General features: G+C 40.1%; 1 protein-coding gene across 1 annotated transcript in view; it reads right to left on the reverse strand.

The window, feature by feature from the left end:
• The window catches only part of Cwc27 (CWC27 spliceosome associated cyclophilin), a 213,418-nt gene that overhangs the window by 92,625 nt on the left and 98,136 nt on the right, over positions 1-22,657 (reverse strand). Inside the window, exon 11 of the mRNA XM_045139107.1 lies at positions 6,812-6,909. Coding sequence (XP_044995042.1) covers positions 6,812-6,909 — 98 coding nt within the window. The remainder of the gene's footprint in view (positions 1-6,811; positions 6,910-22,657) is intronic.

Genomic DNA, 22,657 nt, shown 5'->3' on the forward strand with positions numbered 1-22,657 from the left:
CCTAAGGAGGCTTTAGAATTCTTGCTTGATTTATAACCTTAGATTGCCTTTCTCCTCTACTTTTTGGCACTAGACATAGAGCAGGTATTGTCTGCTGAGAGCTGCAAGGAGGACCTGACACCTTATCTACTTAAAGCTGGTTACAGAATTTGTCCAAACCTGTATCTCTGTGAGAATATGCTCAGTTTGTTACTGGTTTTGATATGATGAGACTCAGAGCAGCCTATAAAGGACTTAGATACAATTTAATGAGAAAGGTTATATAATTTCTTATAGACCATGACAGATCCAACACAGGAAACTAACATTATCACCAATTAATTCTCAATATTGTTAAAAATTTATTATCTCCCACAACAATACCATAAAGAAGCCTAAATGACTTACACTGGGACTAAAGAGACTATAGGCTCCAAACATGCCTGTCCTACAGCACATCTCTGCTGACACTGTTGGTATCTAAAATAAAACACCACATCCCTTGCTCACCTAAACTGTGGTGTTTGGTTGAACCTTTTGCAAATTCTATATTCAACTAAGAAAACTGACTGTTTTGATTTTTCTAAAGTCAAAGTTCATGTTGTTAAGAAAATTTTAACTATATGACTGTATTAATGGTTTTATCCTTGGATATTTGATTTACTGAAGCATTCCCTTTTCATTATCTGAAAACTTTCAAAAATAAACAGAAGTAACAAAACCATGGATATGTTTATTTAATGTGGTTCTTCACGTGGATACTTAGGTCTATTAACTGAAAACATCTTTGTGACACAAAGAATAACAGATCCTGTTTATCTTCATATAGGGAGAAAAAGGTGAATCCAGCTTTTAAAGTAACTTACCTCACATGATGGAACAGATTTAAAAGCAGGACTATGAATAGATCCAAGTCCTTAATTATCTGCATAAATATGGCTAGCCAGGAAATTGGGTAAAGATTATAAGACCACTGGAATATTAATCCCTTGATCAAAGGTGGTTTCTTAAGTCGGTAAGATCTCACAGGAAGCACCTGACTTAACAGACCTCCACTCATGCAAAAAGACTATCACTGAGTATACACATAGGCATTAAAACACAAGGTGTTCTTGCTCTTTTGAGTTTCATCCCAAGTGTTTTCAATCCAAGTGTAATACTTTAAATTCTAAAATGAGGTGACAACAGTCAGCAAGTGTCAAGACTTGTCAGGTGGATTCACAAAATGAGGAAATGGTATCAATGGTTCTCCTTGAAGGTAGACCAAAAGATTGAACCCTCAACAGGAGAATGGGGGGATTATCTGGAAAGAAGGGGCATGGATAGGGTGGAATGAAGCCTAATCTTAAAACATTTGGCTCAGGCCTATAACTCCCAGTACCAGAAATCAGTTGCTATCCACATTGAGCTCTTGATTGGAGAGACCTATGAGGTCCCCAAAACAAGACAGGCTTCTGTCAAAGTACTTGATTACCCACCTGAGGCAAAAGGTAAGACACTTGCTGAAGATACCATATGCTGCTGACACAAGCATGGAGAGATCTGGCTAGAATTCAGAAGAGAGCCAGTTCCTATATGGTTAGCCCATTTAGTGCTGGAAAGTGCTACATGAGCTACTGGGGGAAAATGGACAACCTTTATGTGTGAGCAAGTAGGGTTCAAAAATACTCAGAAGCAACCATCCTAAGAAGATGTACACACCAGTGCAATGGTGGCACACACTCTTGGTGGATAACTATTGGTAATACATATACAAAGAATGGAGTTTTACAGTAAGATTTACTATTAAAAATGCCACAGTTGGGGCTGGAGTAGTGCTTGCTATTAATCAATGCTGGGTGGATCTGACAGCTGCCTATAATCCCAATGCTTGAGGAGGAGAAGGTGGATTCTCCAGGCAAACTGGCTAGCTTGCCAGCTCATTCAGCAAGCTCTGCATTCAACAGAGAGACTTTGCCTCAGTTAATAAAGCTCTGCATTCAACCAAGAGATGTTACCACAGTAAATACAGCTCTTCATTCAACTGAGAAAATTTGCCTCCGTGAATAAAGTGCAGAGTGATGGAAGAAGACACCTGATGTCAATGTCTAATATTTTACATGTACATGTGTGTGCAACCTCCCCCACATATGCCCACACACATGCATGTGTACATATGCCCACACATCACAGCACATATGCACATATAAAAAAGGAGAGAAAACACCAAAGTATTTCTGATTTCTTATATTAGCAGGTATAGCATGAATTAGGTGTAAATTCATAAGGAAGATACGCCTATATTACGTAAAAAATTTGTCACTCCAAATTATCTAAAGACTTTAAAATGTTGTCTGCCTCTAAGTTTATTGGTAAATTGATACATATAGCATAAAATGTGCAAAAAATGAAATCATTCTTTTTAGAATACTCAGATAATTATTATAATTATTAGAGTTGAATGTAAATAACATGTTTTACAAAAGCCAGATATGTAGTTACATCGAACAATCAAGAAATCTTTCCTGCATAGGTATGTGACAGCATTCAGATCAACTAAAACATGACATTACAGAGCCACAAATAACACTTTCCAGCTTCTTTTCATGTGAGGATCTTACTACCCAAATACATGTATAAACCTCTAGATCTCTTCTTAGAGTCCATGTAGTTCTAACCTTAGGATAGCTGTCAACTGGGAAGATAGGCTGAGTTCTGACATATATGAAAGATGTTTAAAATTCTACTTTGTTTCTATAAAATTATATTGTGAGAAGGCCTGTGGTATCATTTGTAATCATGGGGAAAGAAGTATTATTAGCTTAAAATTGCATAACCGTATTTGATTTTTCAAACATGATGTGGTGATCTTGAAACTCAAAACTCTTTCTTAATAAACAATCTCATATTATCATATCAACAATACTTGCCAACTTTAAAAGATTAAAGTAAATTTAGAGGAAATATGCTTCCATGGAAAATGAATCAATCATGTACATTATAATAGGTTCTAATAAAGAACCTTGTCAGGGCTGGAGAGATAGCTTAGTGGTTAAGATGCATGCCTGCAAAGCCTAAGGACCCGGGGTCGATTCTCCAGGTCCCAAGTAAGCAAGATGCACATAGTGGTGCATTCGTCTGGAGTTCGTTTGCAGTGGCTAGAGACTCTGGCATGCCCATTCTCTCTCTCTCTCTCTACCTCTAATAAATAAATGAATAAATAAAAACAAAATATTTAAAAAAAATTTTAAGAGAGCCCAAGAAAAACTTTATTTAAAAAAAAAGAGAAAGAACCTTATCAAGCTACAGATAGTGCTAAGAAAATATGGCTCCTAGCAGCACTCCAGAAATATCAGAATCAATACCAAATGGCCCACTTACTGTCATAATCTTGGTTTCTCTTTTCAAATTTTATTTATTTATTTGCAAGAAAAGGGAGAGACAAGGAGTGCATCAGGGCTTCTATCCATTGCAAACAAACTCCAGATACATGCAACACTTTTTGCATCTGGGTTTACATGCATACTGGAGAACTAAACCTGGGTAGTTAGGCTTTGCAGGAAAGTGCATTAACCACTGAGCCATTCCTCCAGCTCCCAAATCAGTTTCTAACTACAATACTTGAATAAAAGAACCTAAATTCCTAGGAGAAGTTGTGATTCTAGGTCTGGAAAAGGGAAAATGCAAGAGTAGTCTATTATATCAGAAAGGAATAAAGTGCTCAAAGGATGGGGCAATTGAAAAGAAAAGTGAGATACCTTGAAATAGTCATGCATAGCCAAAGCTGGAAAAATTTGCACAAAATAAAGAATGATTAAAAAATTTGACCCAGCTGAGTGTGGTGGCCACATGCCTTTAAGCCCAGCACTCAGGAGGCAGAGGTGGGAGGATTGCCGTGAGTTCAAGGCCACCTTGAGACTACAGAGTGAATTCCAGGTCCGCCTGGGCTAGAGTGAGAACCTACCTCAAAAAACCAAAAAAAAAAAAAAAATTGACACATAGAGTAATATATTCACAAGCCCATATTGAAATAAATACATAGGTACACAAATAAATAATAGGAAAGGAGAGAGAGTTCTTTCTTTTCCTTTTGCTCTGGCTTCAACCACAGACACCTTTTCTTACAGAAGAATTCCACATGATAAAAATAGCAGGAATCAAGGAAAATAGAAGGCCACTGTCATAACACCACAGGAAATCACTATCAGCAACGGAAAGAGCTACTCTCTGCAATGGATGCTGAAGTCAGCAATGACCGGCTTGAGCAGAAGCAGGAGAGTGGCACACACTCCTGCACACTGACTGCATGGCACAGCGTCTCTGCACACACCGCTTTAACCAGGCGAGCAGGGCACTGTCACCTGCAGTGAGTCAACAGATACCACCTTACTGCCAACAATGCATGAGCAAGGGATATAATTTCTGTAGTAATGTTTCAAAAAATGCATAACCTTAATGTAGTCATGAGAAAACAGCAAAGTCAAGTTCATATTCTATAAAATACTTAAGTAGAGCTCTGTGAAACATCAAGGGAATGGAAGAAACGGAAAGAGTGAGCAACAGCCACAGGTCAAGACACTAAGGCGCTAAAAGCACTACATCTTGGACAGGTGCATGAGCAGAAAACGGGCCACAGTGAGAAGGACGGCGAAACCCTATCAAGGTCTGCAGGCAGCCAACAGCTCCACCCCAGCACTGAGGTTTGGTTTCAATTACTGACCTTTGATTACAAAGTGCTTTAAGTACATGGGAACACAGAATTACACATTAGCAACTTTGTGGTAAATCTAAGATTATTTCAAAATAAAACAATTTTTAAAAGCAAAAGCATTCTGAGACTAGAAAACAAAATAATATAAGCGATTCAGGCAAGTCTACATTTTTGGAGGCTGGTTTGAGCTGTCACTCGGATTTAGAGCAAATGCTCTGGGTATTTCTACATGACATAAGGCAGATTAAGAAGAAAAAAAGGGCTAAAAGAGAGGGCTTAGCACTTGCCTGCAAAGCCTAAGGACCTAAGTTCAATTACCTAGTACCCATGTAAGCCAGATGCACAAAGTGGCACATGTATCTGGAGTTCACTTGCAGTGGCTAGACGCCCTGGTGCACCCATTTTGTCTCCCTGTCTCTCCATCTACCTATTTCTCTCTCTCAAATAATTAATAAATAAAATCTGTTTCAAAAAGAAGAAAAGCAATTACTAATCATGATATAATCTTTTTAACATGGCTAACTTTCATCTATATAGTCTGAAGTAACTGAGAATCTTTGCTTTTCTGTTGGAAAATCAGTCTTTAAGATTCTAACCTATCTTTACCTAATTCAATCTAGTATGTCAAAGGCAGACAAACAAATATTGCTGTCAAGTATAGGATTTAATTATATTATATTAATTGCAATATTATAGCAATTACCTAATGTATTTCTCTTACTCCTGCTAGATCATGAAGTACAGAAAGAAACATCCACTTACTGACAACTTCATACCCTACACTAGCAGTTTTTAGACAGAGGGTACTTAATTTATTAGTTAAAAATGAATAAAAGTCTTAATTAAAAGATATCTCTAGTCCAATGAAGATATTACATGCACTTAAGGTGATTTTAATAAAAGAAACAATCCCTTGAGAAAACTATGTATAAATTTAAGATATTATCACAGCAATTTCAAAGTCTATACTGTCAATATTATTACTGGGTTATGTCTCACCTACAAGAAAGATATAGACATAAAACATAAAAAGCATAAAAAAAAAGATATAGACATAAAACAGCTTTTCTTTAAATTGATTATAATTTGGGTACTTACGAGTTATGAGTTAGTTTTTGTTAGCAATTTTTTATTCAATTATGTATTTCAGTGACTTTGAATTCTCCATCAAATCTCTGCTTTCACTGTAGGTTGCTACGGATATGGATAACCTCTGACTCTTGCCCCTTAACCAGCTAGAGAACATTACTTGTACTACTTGAAACAATGTCATGTTGTCCAATCAACACACTGCTGTCCTGTATTAGAATATGTTTTCTTTACAGATCAAAATGTCGTATATTATTTTTTAAAAATTATTTCTAGTGACAGTCACAAAATTTAATAAAAATACACCAAGCTTTATAAAAACATGAGGATAGGAAAGATTTATGCATAAAGCTAATGTGTGGCATCAAATTTTGTATCCAGTCATAGAGGAGAGTGAACAGGGTTTCCGATTTTTTTAAAAGAGGCATTGCAGTGTTATTTATTATCATATTACATGCTTTATAGTAAAACAATTTTGAAGATTAATAAACCAGCTCTTTCAGAAGCTAGTCTAGCTTAATAAAAACACAAATAATCACAACTCATAAGCAGCTTATAAGCACAGGTGTTATTTTGATGTTTAGATTGTCTAAGTTCTAATGAGTTAAAAATAAATAACAGCAATCAAAACAGCCATTTAGTCATATTTCAACCCAACACACCAATGTTTATACAAGTCCTATGTACAGGCTCAAAATACTTTAAAAAAAAAAAAGGTTTTAAAGAGCATGCAACAGAAAAAATGAGCAGTGTGCTATGGCCGTACTAAATTTTATCTGGTGTTAAGTACTCTGTTGTTCTCATTAAGCTGATTTAACAGCAATAATTGCAATGATGTTTGCATCAAATTTAGTTCTCTGAAAAACAATGCCCTAAGTGGAAATCTATTTTATCTGCCAACTGACCACAGTGAGTTTGGGGAAAACTAAACCAAACCAAACCAAACAATGAAAACAAAGAGGAAGGAGGAGAGAGGTCGATGCAGTAAGGACGAGGGGCGCAAACAGGGCCAGGACCACAGAAGAGGCGTGCGAGCTGGAAGGAGGCCCTTACCTTCGTCTTCTTTCTCGACTTGCGCGATTGCTCCTTTCTTTTGTTTTGCTGCTAAGAGTTCTCGCTTTAGTTGTCTTGCTTCTTTTCTGAGCTCTTCACTATAAAGGAAAAAGTCATTTAAGTTTATAATATGCTGAGAAAAACGGTTGTTGAATAAAAACAGGACAGTTTTTCAGGTACACTAAATCAAAGAAAAACAAGTAATAATGTAATTCATTCACTTTCTTCTATGTATATATGTTTATGGTATGGAAGCCTATGGCATGAATTGTAATTTTTCACAAAAGCAGAATGAATTCCTGTAAGACGTTTCCCCTTTGGGGGTTAAGGGAGATGACTCAGTTAGAAGTGCTTGCTGCACCAGTCTGACGACCAGAGTCAGATGGACCTTAGTCAGATCCCAGCACCCACGTAAAGCCAGATGGACACAGGGGCCCACTGGTCAATCATTCCTATGACAAAGGGCATCGGAGTCACAAGAATCCTGACGCTTGCAGGGCAGCAAGTCTGGCACATATAGCAGCAAAACCACCAAAGTCGCTGCTCAACCAGGTGGAAGGAGAGGACCAACATGCTGAGGTTGTCCTCTGAGCTCCAAACGTGTGCTTGGCACATGTGCAGCCATGTGTTCACAAGGGACCCTGTCTCAATCCAGGTGGAAGGAGAGGACCCCGACATGCTGAGTTTACCTTCTGAGCTCCAAACACGAATACCCATGCCTTCACCCACCCTCCACCTGCCTCCCCTTTCAAGTGTACCAGCGCCATATGAAGATAAATGACTTATTGCTTTCTTAATTCACTAGCAAATTTAATGTTTTAGTTTCAAATAATAGTTGGTGGTGATCTTATGTCAAACCAAGAAAAATGTGTTTTTAGATAAAGTCTTCTAGGTAGCCCAGGTTGGTTTGGAACTAACTATATAGCCCAGGTTGGCCTTGAGCTTGCAAACAAAGATTTGAATATAAGTACTATTCACTAAATCTGGTTTTATATAAATATGATTATAAATTTCTTGAATTCATAAATTGGCACCAGTAATTATCATTTAACTAAGTATTTATAACATACCAGTTACATCACTAAAATTTTTAAATTTATTCTTGTCCCAGATATTGTTTAATGGTGACATTTGGCCCAAACTTTAGTCAAATGCTGGTTTCAATATCCAGACATTCAACAACTGCCCACATCCAAACCAGGTGAAGGAGGAACCCCTCTAGCACACAGTGAGAGGTCCCACGAGAGTCTCACAGAGCCTCACGGAGGGTCCTTCACATGGGAACGGCCTGGGAATCACCTGCAGCCCTGTTCGGAGCAGATCCAGACCAGGCGCGTGAGGTGCACAGAGCGTCTGCCGAGGCCACGGCGGCACGAGTGAGCACTGAGCAGACAAATGGCCCCATCTGAAGGCCACAAGACCGTTTTAGCTCATTAGATGACCAGACTCAAGTGTGTAACTTACAGTATGGTGGTAATTCCAGCACTTGGGAGACTAAAGCAGGATTATTGTAAGTCTGAGGCCAGCCTGGGCTACAGAGTGAAATTCTATCCTTTTTCATAAAACCAAAAGAAAAAAATTAGACTTGTTTAATGCCACAATTTGGTATATAATTTCCTCTGAGGAAATACACCACGAAAAGCGTTCTGCTGATTAACAGCTAAAGGAAAATATGTGCTCAAAGAAAGTGCTGGATTCACCACAAGTCAGCAGCTATGTGACTTGTCTCTGCAACACAATTTTAAGGTAGGAGGTTCAAATCACTGTCTTGGAAAGAATATTTATTTACTAATGATCCTGTCCCAAATCCTTGGATATGGTTTACATGCCCTGTCCAAGATTCACGGTTGGGTGCTGGGTCCACACGGCGCTACAGTGAGGTAAAAGAGCCACTAAGAGATGGCGTGTGGTGGGAGTTTAGGGCAAACTGAGGGAGGGATTATTACCCCAGTCTCTCTCTGGCTTCCTGTTCCAAGACGTCACCTCTCCCTCAAATGTGCTGTCAACATTGTCATCTGCCATGTGTTGACAAACACATCCAAGGGAGGGAACTTGCCTTGCTGGGATCTGGACTTCAGCACCTGTTGTAGTTTGAATGTAAAATGCCCCATAGTTTCATGTGTTTGAACACCTTACCCCCAGTTAGTGGTGCTGTTTTGGAAGGCTGTAGAACCTCTAGAACGTGGAGCCTTGCTGAAGAAAGAAGGTCACTGGAAGAAGGCCTTGATGTCTAGCCCACTTCCTACCCACCCTCTGCCTTCTGGCTTGCGGCCCAGCTCTATTGACGCTCCTGACACCACACCTCCCCTGCTATCATGGAATGTATCTCCTTAAACTGCAAGCCAGAATAAACCCTGTTGTTCCTTAACTATTTCCTGTCAGATGACTTGGTTGACAATGAGTAAAGTAATAATGGAATAAAAAACTATGAGCTAAATAAACTTTTTTAAAATGTATAAAGTTATCCTACTTGAGTCATTTCATCATAACAAGAGAACTAGTACAAACACTTAGGATCACTTATGACCAGTCACAGCCGTGCATGTCATATATTTAATTGTTAAACATCTACTCTATTGTTATCAGTAAAAACTATACAGGATCAAGGATATTCAGATAATTTTGCAAGCTCAAGCAGACATCTCACTCTGATATGGTCTCTAAAGTTATCCAATCCAAGCCTAAGTCTGACTCAGTTTGTGGTGCTTTCTACTGACCCTAATCCCATCCTTTTACTGTTCACTGTCCTTTATCTGGATTGCCAAACAGACCTTATGATATGCAAGTTCAGTTCTTTTAACCTCCTGTCCACAACAGACACAGAGTTAGATTTTAGTTCCACTTGCCTTCAAGAGCCTGAATTCTGAATCTACCCACTCAGGGTCAAGTTCACTGCCTTTTCAGTCTTTCAGTGTTTCAGTCCTGTACAACTTGCACTTGCTCTTAAAGCCAATGCCATACGTACACTCATGGGGCACTGGTCTCACAGGTGTCCCCATCCGCTGTGTCCACTCTGGTCGGCCATTTCACTCATGTCCTCATCCGCACTCCTAACTGTCATGGTTTGCTTGGCTGGGTCGCCAGAGCAAAGATGACTAGACGTGGGTGCTGTCTGCAGAGTTGCCCTTGTAACACATCCCCTGATGCCTTCAGTGTGCTCTGGGATCCAACGCCTACAACTTTACTACTGAAACTGTCTTTTCTCTGTCATAATTTCAAAGACTTATCTGACAGATCCTTTCACTTAGCAAACAATCATGCTCAAATTCCTCTGTTCAAATCTAGTGATTGTAATATTTACAAATGGAAGAATCATTTATAAATACAATCTACTTACAATATCTTGAAATATTTCCCTCTTTTCCACTGAAACCTCTTCTATGTCCACTACACTGCATGGTCTTTTCTCAGTTCTTGTCTTAACCAGATGGCCTCTCTGTCACTCAGTAATGTTGACTACTTCCTTCTGAGATTCTATCTGAACAAGACATTTTAGCACTTTGGAGTCATAATTTTAAAATTCACCTTGTCCTGGTTACTTTTTCTCTCCTATAGAAAAACAGTTGCATTTTCCTCATCTCTATGCCCCATGACATTAACTACCATTCTTATATAGATTGCTTCCAAATCTAGTCTAGATGTTTTTACCTTGAGTGTGGTCTTGCATGTCTACCTATCTGTTGCGCACCTCTACACAAAACAGAACTATCCCAAAGAAATATAAATAATGGCATATAAGCAGCAGCTACATTTTGTAAGAATGTAAAAAGCTAAATTAATCTCCAACATACTTTTATTTTAACATGCAACCAATATAAATGTGATATTATATCATTTTTTACACTAAATCTTTCAAATCTGGAATGTGCTCTTAAAGCATACTGCAATTCAGCTTAGCTCCATTTCAAGGACTCTCATCTAGAGAGAGAGTAGGTCAGATAGCTTAACGTAATTACACTCTCTATACCCAAACTTGAAGTCACCTCCTTCTGAGCCAACTCTAGTCTTCTATAGTGGATGTATGTGACGATGGAACCGTTATCCTGGTAAGGAGCAGGATATTCTCCTTCATTCTCATTGAATTGGTGTTGACCTGGATTTCACACACAGCAGTACCTCTTGGCACTCAATATCAATGCCAACATCAGGTTCTTGCTATGTGTGTCTCAGGTAAATATAATTACTTCTTTTGCTTGAAGCTTTGTGGACATAATCCCAGCAATCTCATACTTCGGTAGTGTGAAGGAAAACTCAAGTGTGTAGTCCCCGCACAAGGAACATCGTTCCTCCATCCACTAAATACATCCTTTGTACTATACTACTTTTCACATATATAAATGTTAGGTAATTTCATAATTTAGAGATGTTTTTGAGGTAGACATTATTTTGCAAGTTGAAGAAAAAAATGCTGCATTTGTAGGCTATATAAATCAGTCCTGAGACTAATGTGAAGAACACAAAGAATGAGACTAAGAAAATATATAACATATGTGATATTGTAACAACAATAAAGCATACTGAGATAATTAAAAAGCCAGCCCCATCACTTACTGAGTGACTTTAGAAAAATTAATTAAATGAATTAATTAAGTTTAATTAATTAAAGCTAATTTGAGATTCAGTTTCTTTAATTATACAATAGGGGCAACATATGCATATTAATTAACTTCTTGTTGCTAAACCAAAATATAGCTGAAAAAAAGCAGTTTAAGGGAGGGTTGGTTTCAGTTTACAGTTCTAGGAACAGTCCATCGTAGCAGAGAAGACATGCCTCCAGGAGCTGCTCACACTTAGTCCAACAGTGGGAAAATTAAGTAGGGGATTAATGGTGCTGCACAGCTCACTGTTTTTTTTTGTTGTTGTTGTTGTTTGTTTGTTTGTTTTTGGTTTTTCGAGGTAGGATCTCACTCTAGCCAGGCGGACCTGGAATTCACTATGGAGTCTCAGGGTGGCCTCGAACTCATGGCAATCCTCCTACCTCTGCCTCCCGAGTGTTGCGTTTAAAGGCTTGCACCACCACGCCTGGCCTAGCTCACTCTTTTTATATCATCGGGGACTCCAGCCCCTAGGAGGGTGCCCAGAGTTGAGGAGTGTCTTCCTGTCTTAGTCATCCTGAGCAAGATAACCCTAAAGATGTGCGCAGCTAACCTAGTTTACATAACCCCTCACAGGTGATTCTAGGTTCTTCAAGTTGACATTTAAGTAAGTCATCACAGTATATGTAAGATACTGAGCACACAGCACAGGCTTGATAAATGGAGCTATTATGTTTAAAACAGTACTACTGTTTAGAGATGTTTGCCATACAAGAATATTTCTTAATTCAGCAATTTATTATAAATGAATGCTGCCTCTACTATATATGGAAACCAATTCTGCTCATAATTTTCAAAGTGCAATAGATAGTTAATTCTTCTATAAATCTATCCTTAAATAGTCAAAGATTCAGAAACATTATTGAAGTAATATAATCCAAACTGAACAATGAAGACTAAAATCTCAAAAAGATAAAGTAAGACAGGAGTGTAAGTTTATGTAGATTAGTAAAAATTGCTTCATTATGTTGAATTTCTCAAGTGATTGAGAGTTTGTGATGTTGTCAAAATCATTCAGACTATTCAAACATCACCATTTGTTAGTACTGCTGGAATCCATAACTCCTAGAATGAAGATAAACTTTTAAAACTAATCTTCAGATCACAGTCTAATCTTCTGTTCCCTAGAATATAATCCTATCAGTTGGCACTGAAATATATTTAAATATGTTAAGATGAGAATGAAAATTATGAGCTTAAAGTTTATGTCAGCATGTATTGCCAAATCATGGGGACGGATTGCAGAGTTCAGACGGCATCTCTAGGTCCCCTGAAAGCCTAGTTTTTACCTGAAAGGTGAGAAAAATGGTACTTAGAAGCTGAGTGTGGTGACACACACTTCTAATCCCAGCACTTGGCAGGCAGCAGTAGAAGGACTGCCACAAGTTAGAGGCCACCCTGAGACTCCATAGTGAATTCCAGTCAGGCTGGCCTAGAGCAAGACCCTACCTCCAAAAAGAAAAAGAGAAACGGGTGCCTTACTTCCACAGGTTCAATTAAATCACCACATTTATGGCTTGCTTAATCTTCTTAGTAAAACCGTCCAAACATGTGGTAGGTAAGTAGACCAAGGCTTATGGAGATTAAATGAAAACTCTGCCTGCAATTTTATAGGCAGCAAGAGAGCTAGAAAATAACAACACGAATCTCTGAAATCTAGGTTCCCATGATGGCATCCCAACCCCTACACACACTCTCCAAGGAGCATAAACCCCACGCCCACCAAAAATGTACACAGAACATGCTACAAAGTGCCAAAGAAATGGCTGCCCTTCAGTGAAAGAAGGGATACTGGAGGCTAAGTAAGAGATGGCGTACTGGAGCACGTGACGTGGGCCTGACCAACAGTGTGGATCTGCCATGTGGAGATGGCATGAAAAGGCCACATGGAGACAGTATGGAGAGATGCCCAAGCAGCAGGCATAAACCTAGGCAGAAGCTGAGGAGCAGGCCAAGAAGGTTCTTTCTAACAGGAAAAGAAAGGGGGTCAAAAACAAAGGGCGCGTGTCAAACAGAATTTGGCTGCATCATAAAACAGAGGGCTCATAACTGAGCCGGCAAGAGAGGGTTAAATGTGAGGAGCGAAAATGACAGTATTTCTTTTCTGTGTTTTCATGCCTCGCCTTTTTAATAACTGATTTTTCACTGCTCTTTGTTTATTTACTTGACGTGGGCCATGTGCGGGGAGACCAGGGCCTCTAGCCACAGCAAACGAACTCTAGACACGTGGGCTGCCTTGTGCCTTTAGCTGACGTAGGTAGGCGGGAGGTCCAAGCACATTAACCGCTAAGCCATCTCTCCAGGCTCTCACTGCTTGTCTTCATTTTATCCACTCTCGACCCACTTTACCACCCCACAAGTCATCCACTACCTCCTTCAACTGCACTCCAAGGTAACTGACCTGTAATTTACGAATCTCAAATTCCCTTGTCTTCACTGTAGATTGCCACTTGTCTGTCCTTCAGAAGATCTTGGTCCTTCTGCAGACTGATTTACCACGTCCTGCCTCCCCACCTTGCTGACGGTCTTTCCTGGTGCACGCTGGCTTGACTCTCCCACTTTCTCAGGAGTCCAGGTTAGGCTTATTCTTCCCCTCTCCACCTGCTACATCAGTACCTCCAGTGCACTTACCATCAGCATCTCCGCGGTGCGTGCTATCCCCCACACTGAACATACAGTGAGCGTGTGGCTGAGCAGAAGAACCCTTGCCTAGCATGGTCAGAGCCCTGGGTTCGATGCCTAACACCATGCACACGCACACAAAAAATCCAGGATCATACCTATTACCTCATCACTCAGGCTACATAGCAAGTTCTACACCAGCCTGGCTTATACAAGTCAAAAACAAGCAAGACAATCTATTTCTATCTTTACTATTGCTTTTAAAAAATATTATTTTAGGGCTGGAGAAATGGCTTAGCAGTTAAGCGCTTGCCTGTGAAGCTCCCACGTTAGCCAGATGCACAAGGGGACGCACGCGTCTGTAGTTCGTTTGCAGAGGCTGGAAGCCCTGGCGCGCTCATTCTCTCTCTCCCTCTATCTGTCTTTCTCTCTGTGTCTGTTGCTCTCGAATAAATAAATACAAATTTTTTAAAAAATATTATTTTATTTGCAGAAGGAAAGAGACAGAGAGAAAGGGGCATATCAAGGCTTCTCGTCACTGCATACAAACTCCAGACATGTATGTCACTTTATGTGTGTGCTGGGGAACTGAACGCACAACAGCTGGCAATGCCCGCAAGCACCTTCAACATGTGAACCATCTCTCTAGCCCTGATTCTTCTCTTTCCTGACAAAGCCACCAGGATGCTCGAGTCAAGCCCACATACACTCCCTTGCTATACCCTCCTTTCTCCCATCAGGAGTCTTCATTTCTGTGGTTCGTGACATAAGTAGAGTTTGGACGATCTTCATTTCATACAGATGCATAACTGTAGCCTATAATTACTTCCCTGATCTTCACAGCTCCACGGACCCTACTGAACCATGTACTAATTTCTTCTGTAAGTATTTGAGTCTGCTTAGGAGCTAGCTTCCAAACCCTCTCTAACTTTACCTTCCGTGTATGGTGTATAGCTATGCTAAACTTCAGTCAAAACGCACTAGTCACAATTACCTTGGCAAATCTGAAACTCCAGCACACACACACTCCTTTGTTGAAGCCATTTTCATGACTTTTTTAAAAAATTATTTATTTATTTATTTGAGAGCGACAGACATAGAGAGAAAGACAGATAGAGGGAGAAAGAGAGAATGGGCGCGCCAGGGCTTCCAGCCTCTGCAATGAACTCCAGATGCATGCGCCCCCTTGTGCATCTGGCTAACGTGGGACCTGGAGAACCGAGCCTTGAAGCAGGGTCCTTAGGCTTCACAGGCAAGCGCTTAACCGCTAAGCCATCTCTCCAGCCCTATTTTCATGACTTTAAAATAGCGCCTCGCCCCATTTCTGTTCTCTAACCTTCCTCCTTCCGGGCTGGATGGGGAAGAGGGCACCAAAGCACAGCCAGGGGAGAAAGGCTGCCAAGTGCCCGACATGGACTTGTCATCTGTCAACTGTGGCATACGGCTAGCTGCTTGTATGGAAATTATTTCTACAATGAAAACAATCTCGCCAATTCATGAATCTTAAACTATGTGAGTAATATTAATGATTAAAAATTTTAAAACGGGCTGGAGAAATGGCTCAGTGGTTAAGGTACTTGCCTGCAAAGCCTACTCTTTAAAACTAATGTCCATTTCAGCATTCTAAAAGTGTAAAAAAGAAATATTTGGATGTGGAGGGGAGTTATCAAATAAAATACACTTATATCACACTTTAAATAAAATTATGTTTCATTTTGCCTTTTCTATGTGTGCAGAGATACTATTTCTTTTCTTCTTTTTTAAAAATTATTTATTTATTTATTTATTTATTTGAGAGACAGAGGAAGAGGCAGAGAGAGAAAGAGAGAGAGAGAGAGAGAGAGGGAGGGAGGGAGAGGGAGAGGGAGAGGGAGAGGGAGAGGGAGAGGGAGAGGGAGAGGGAGAGGGAGAGGGAGAGGGAGAGGGAAAGGGAGAGGGAGAGGGAGAGAATGGGTGTGCCAGGGCCTCCAGTCACCGCAAACGAACACAAGATGCATGTGCCACCTTGTGTGCATCTGGTTTATGTGGGTCCTGGGGAACTGAACCTGGGTGAACATGGGTCCTGGGGAATCGAACCTCGAACTGGGGTTCTTAGGCTTCACAGGCAAATACCTTAACCACCAAGCCATTTCTTCAGCCCCACTATTTCTTTTTTTGAGGTATGTTCTTGCTCTAGCCCAGGCTGACCTGGAATCCACTATGTAGTCTTAGGCTGGTCTTGAACTCATGGTGAGCCTCTTACCTCTGCCTCCTAAGTGCTGGGATTAAAGGTATTCCACATTTACTACAGTATTTGACACTTAATCACTATGCAGTTGCTAGGAATATATTAAAAATGGTATCAGAGGGCTGGAAAGATGGCTTAGCAAGTAAGTGCTTGCCTGTGAAGCCTAAGGACCCCAGTTCGAGGCTCAACTCCCCACGACCCACGTTAGTCAGATGCACAAGGTGGCGTGTGCATCTGGAGTTCATTTGCAATGGCTGGAGGCCCTGGTGCACCCATCCTCTCCCTCCCTCCCTCTCTCTCTCTCTGCCTCTTTCTCTGTCTGTCACTCTCAAATAAATAAAATAAAAAATAATAAAAAGGTATCAGAATACTAATCCTAGAAATTGTCAAAGGAAAAAGTAGAGCCTTGGGAAGAAGAGGAATTAGGACATCTTGGACATAGCACATACAATAAAAATCACTGAAAAAATAGCATTAGACAAAATAATGTACAAATGAAAAAGATGAGTTCATTTTTATAAAGGCCACACTCACTTGGTAATAGTAACCACTATGAAAAGAATTTTACCCTTTTTTTTTTTGGTTTTTCAAGGTAACTCTAGCTCAGGCTGACCTGGAATTCACAATGTAGGCTCAGGGTAGCCTCAGACTCATGGTGATCCTCTTACCTCTGCCTCCTAATTGCCTCCTAATTTCCCATAGTTCTTTGCTTTAGTGACATCAAAATGTTCTCCACATTATGTAGAAGAATGGGTATGTGGACCAATGATCACTACACTGGGCTAAATAAAAAAAAAGCTGTAATGTGGATATTTTTTCTGGTGGACCAGCTATTCTTTCATAAGTATGGATTAAGGTTACACAAAGTGGCCAACAGAAGCTCACAATATTGTGTACAGTTTCACAAACGGACTGGCATGTAGACTATCCTCTGAAATCACTAAGACTTCTCACATGTCAAGTGTAAGAGATGATGGCCTTGCCTTTCTCACCAAATTCAGGAACAGACTGATACCACATACAATCCAACCACCACCGGGGACTTTGGTCAGCCTAGCACTCTGACACGGAGGCTGAGATGGGAGGCAGAGACAAGCCAAGTTCCCAGAAGCTCAAAGCCAGCACAGCAAAGAACAGAGCAAGGATTCACAGTAAGAAACCCTGCCTCAAAATGAGGAGGACAGGAGACCCTAACATCATCATGTGACCTCAACACAGGCACCATGGCAAGCATGTGCCTGCATTCAGACATGAGTAAAACCTCCACACACATAGGCATGCGCGCGCGTGCACACACACAAAATGAGACAAAATTAGGCCATGGCATATGTATTACATAACTGCAATGTTTATCATTGACTGTGACCTTGACAGAATACAAAAATCACCTAGGGATCACACACACACACACACACACACACACACACGAATAGAAAAACCAAATATAAAACTATGTGTCTATAGCCACCTGATGTTTGACAAAGATGCCAAAAATGCACACTCAAAAAGAGCCACTTAAAGAAATGAGGCTAGGAAAATTAAATACTTACTTGTAAACTGAAACTATGAAAATCAGTATAAAATTTTCTCAAAAACTTAAAATAAATCAACTGGCTGCTCTAATTATGCATTCCTGGTGTTTACCTAAAGGATCATAGAGATACCTGTACTTCAATGCTGTTTGAGGCCTTGGCCACATTAGCTAAGTAACAGAACCAAAAGGAGGTGTCCAACGACAGAGGAATAGAGAAAGAAAATGTGGTGCACATACATAATGGAATTTTTTTCAACCTCAAATAATGAAGGTAGGTCATTTGCAAGGAAATGTATCTTACTGGAGATAATTATATTGCACAAATTAAACCAGTCTCTGAAAGATAAATATCATGTGTTCTCTCCTTTGTGGTTTCTATATTTTATATAGTCATTAAACCTGTGTATGGATATATAACATGCAGAAGTGACAGTGTCTAGGGAACAGAAGTGACTAAGAGGGAGGGTGAAAATGGGAACGATGAGATATGGGTCAGTATATTCAATGTTCATTGTATACTTATGTGAAAATGTCCTGATGTAACATACCATCTACAGTGAATAGACACAATGAAAATCTGAACAAAGTACAATTCAAAAAGATAAGCCTACTTTTGTTAAGAAAAAGAAGTCTTGCTGGGCATGGTGGTGCACGCCTTTAATCCCAGCACTTGGAAGGCAGAGCTGTAGGAGGATCACTGTGAGTTTGAGGCCACCCTGAGACTGCAGAGTTTATTCTAGGTCAGCCTGGGCCAGAATGAGACCCTACCTCCTACCTCGAAAAACAAAACAAGAAAAAGAAAAAGAAGTTTCTTTTGGGAGGATACATTAAAAATTATTTTTCTAGATAAAGTTGTTATACATTCATCGCCTTCTATGTTTATTTCTAAACTTAAAATACAAATCATAATTTAAAAGTTAAATTAATTAAAGGGGAGGGGTGGCAGACACAAAACTGGACCCTGATAGCAATGATACTGTGGTGGTTTGATTCAGATTGGTCTTGTGGTTTGGAAATGGCCATGGGCAGTGTGAAGCAGGTTTGCTGGTTGCCTGCATGGAGACCCCATGGGGCCATGAGGATGAACTATGGATTGTAGTGGAGACCCAGTGGAGCTGCTGGGACCACGAGATGGCTGCTAAAGAAAGCTGCCGGGCCGGATGAAGTTTTCCAGGACTGCGAGTAGCCTAGCTGGAGGGGCAGAATTGGAAGTCCAGAGACTTGTTGCTGGTGAGAATTATCAGACTTGGAGATTTGTCACTAACTAGAGTTATTGGACTTGAAGCTACAGAGTTTGATATTTGTCCAGTTTAAATCACGTATTGCTTAAGTATTTATTTGCTATGCCCATTGCCATCTTTTGCAATGTGACTGTTTATTCTGTGCCATTATGGGGTTTTTGGGGATATTTTGGTATTATGGCTCAGTTAGAAGATCGTTGACTATGGGGATGTATGAACGTCACTGGAATCGATAAAAACTATGGGGACTCTTAAAGTTGTACCGAATGCATTGTATTTTATATCATGTATGGATATCAGTTTATGGGGGCTAGGTGCAGAATGTGATGGTTTGATTCAGGGGTCCCCCATAAATTTAAGTGTTCTGAATGCTAGATCCCCAGCTGATGGAGATTTGGGAATTAATGCTTCTTGGAGAGAGTGTATTGCTGGGGGAGGGTTATGAGTGTTATAGCCAGTTTCCCCTTGCTAGTGTTTGGCACATTTCCCTGTTGCTATGGTCCACCTAATGTTGGCCAGAGGGTTATGTCCACCCTCTGCCCATGCCATCATGTTCCCTGCCATTGTGGAGCTTCCTCTCGAGCCTGTAAGCCAAAATAAACCTCTTTTTCCCATAAGCTGCTTTTGGTTGAGTGATTTCTACCAGCAATGTGGACCTGACTGCAACAGATACCATAAAATTCTACATCCTAAATGACAGACTAAACAGATGAACCTTCATCAGGCCCTTAGAGGGGACACCTGGATCACTATATGCACACTGTGTACATAACTAATAATAATAAGTTAAATTAATTAATAAAACATTCTGGCACTCAGGATATATAAACACACACATATTTAGTAATTTAAGGATACAGTGGATAAAGTATGCAAGTGGGAGTTTGAACACCCAGAGCCCACATAAAAAAGCTGAACAGCTATAATCCCCATGCACCTGCGATGAGAAGGGAGGTATAAACAGGAAAATCTCCTGAAGCTTGGGAGCTAGCTAGCCTGATGAATACAATGAGACCTTGCCTAAAAGGAGTATGTGAGGACTGACCCCCAAAGTTGTCATATGACATCCACATGCACACCACGGCATGTGTGTGACTGCACTCACTCATACACAATATAAACACTCCAAAATACAATCGTTGATTTCTAGCATGGTGTCATCTCATAAGCCCATATTTTGAAGTGAATATATTAAGTCAAGAGAATAAAGAGTGTGGCATGTTCCATTTGTGGATTAAATGAATTTAACAACCAGTTTTTACTAAGTAATAAATCTACCACTGCAATGACAGAGACTTTAGACATACATTTCTTACTATTTCTACTACGACTTTTCCCATTACTCTGAATAAACTAGTCCTATTACTTGATAAAACTATAGGCACAAATCACTGTAAAATTTGCTCAATGTTTAATCATATCTCTGAAAGTCAAACATTTTGGGAATTACAGTGATGTACATGTCTGTTCTTAGAGTGAGTCAGCCTTTATCTAATACAGACCTGAGAGGGCAGTGTGGGGGAATTATAACCTTTTACCCTCTTTTCTTTTACTTCTTTCCTATCCTGAGAGCCATGGGGCGGGCGCTAGGAGGCGCGAACAAAGAGGTGGTATGGGGGGAAGAATGACTTGTAATTTTCCCAACACTATGCAATACAGTCCCAGATTCATAGAGGAAAGAAAGGAAGAAGGAACCGAACCCTGTTTTGTTTTCTTTCCTCTCGAGAGCCATACCACACACAGAGCACTGCGTGCCTTCGTGACACGAGGCATGAGCCATCGCAGGGCCATCTCACCAACACTGTGGCTTAAGGGTTTGCTCTGAATGAACCTGTAGACTTGCTGACATTTAGCTGAAAACAAGCTGTCTGCTCGGAGCACCAGTCACTGGATGTGAGAGCCGACTTGTTCCCAGGAGCCAGCGGCAGAGGCCCAGCTCTTCTTTTCCAGGAGGGTGACTGTGGGTTCCTACTCTGTCGCTACCTGGCAGACACGCAGAATCAAAAATCTTACTTCAACTGTGCTAGATCAACCCTTCAAGAAAATAAGGACACGAAGAGATCCAGGAAAAGCACTTAGCCACTTTCACCTAATAAAAATGTATTTTTAATTTAGCTAATGTAAAATTCAAGGACGTTCAGCCCAAATGGAAAGGATGCTTTATTTATGTGAGTTCTTAATTTAGTCTTGATTCATTCTTCATGAATAAAAACTACCATGTTATAAAATAAGTTGAATATTTGGATTTCATGCAACCTAACTGCTCTTCAGTAAAACTAGTATTTGGCAAGATTCAGTATTTGTCCTTAATTTTATGAATAAACAAAATATTTCTTTAATGCTAATTCATTAAAATTATAATTAACAGTGATATAATTAGAACTTAACATGGCTACTTTTATTTTTCTGTATTCCAAAATGCTTCTAAGTAGCATGCTAAGCACATAAGGCATTGAATTCTCATATCAAAATCTAAGGGAAGCCAGGTGTGATGGTGCTCGCCTTTAATCCCATCGCTTGGGAAGCAGAGGTAGGAGAATTGTCATGACTTTGAGGCCACCCTGAGACTACAAAGTGAATTCCAGGTCAACCTGTGCCAGAGTGAAACCCTACCTCAAAAAACAAAAACAAAAACAAAAAATCTTTGAAAACCAATAGTCCAAGCAAATGTTACTGTGTATGCCCTGCCTGTGCAATTTTATTAAATTTTCATAGCTTTTAAAATAAATTTGTGTAAGAATTTGTCATGTTACATATAGTCAAAGTTCAGTGTTTATAGCTAGACAGAGTAAAAACTTAGGAAACTGATGGTAGATTAGTAAAGTTTTCTCTCAGTAAAGTCACTAATAAAAAGTCTCAGATACCTTCCAGGAGCTAAAGGAATATGACTTCATTTCTGCATTTAAAGGAAAGTTTTCAGAATGACTTTTAATATATGTGGACTGGAGGGACACCATGTGTGTTGAATGTGGACAATAATCTTCAACACTTTTGAAAAATTTATCGATGAATTTTCAATACACTGTCGTGTTTTGTGAACAGCGTTGCACTCAAAATTTATAATGTGTATTTGGACATCTTACTATTAATTCAAAAGGATACAAATCTGGTAAGTGATACACAAATGTCCAAAGCTAGTGTAATAAATAAAGCAGATCTACAAATACTGCCCATTTCATCCTCTCGTACAGAGGCCACCCCACTGTGGCGTGGAGGAAGCTGGTGTTATAGCGCTTCATCTCAAAGGTGGCCGCCTCACCACGCTACAATCACCTTAACTGGGGCCCGCGGTGCCGTTGAGTAGAGAAGGAATTTGGCTTCACACAAGAGGGGAGGGCTACTTAAAAAGTGCTAGAGGGATGGGCGTGGTGGCGCACACCTTTAATCCCAGTACTCAGGAGGCAGAGGTAGGAGGATCACGGTGAGTTGGATTCAGGATTCACCTGACACTACACAGTGAACTCTAGGTCAGCCTGGACTAAAGCGAGACCCTACCTTGAAAAAACAAAGGGAAAATAAAAGGACTAGAGGGCTAGAGAGATTGCTTAGTGGTTAAGTCCTGCAAAGTCCACGGACCCAAATTCAATTCCTAAGGCCCCACATAAACTAGATACACAAGGTGGTGCA

This window comes from Jaculus jaculus, chromosome 20, assembly GCF_020740685.1.
Source record: "Jaculus jaculus isolate mJacJac1 chromosome 20, mJacJac1.mat.Y.cur, whole genome shotgun sequence".
In the NCBI taxonomy this organism is placed as follows: Eukaryota; Metazoa; Chordata; class Mammalia; order Rodentia; family Dipodidae; genus Jaculus; species Jaculus jaculus.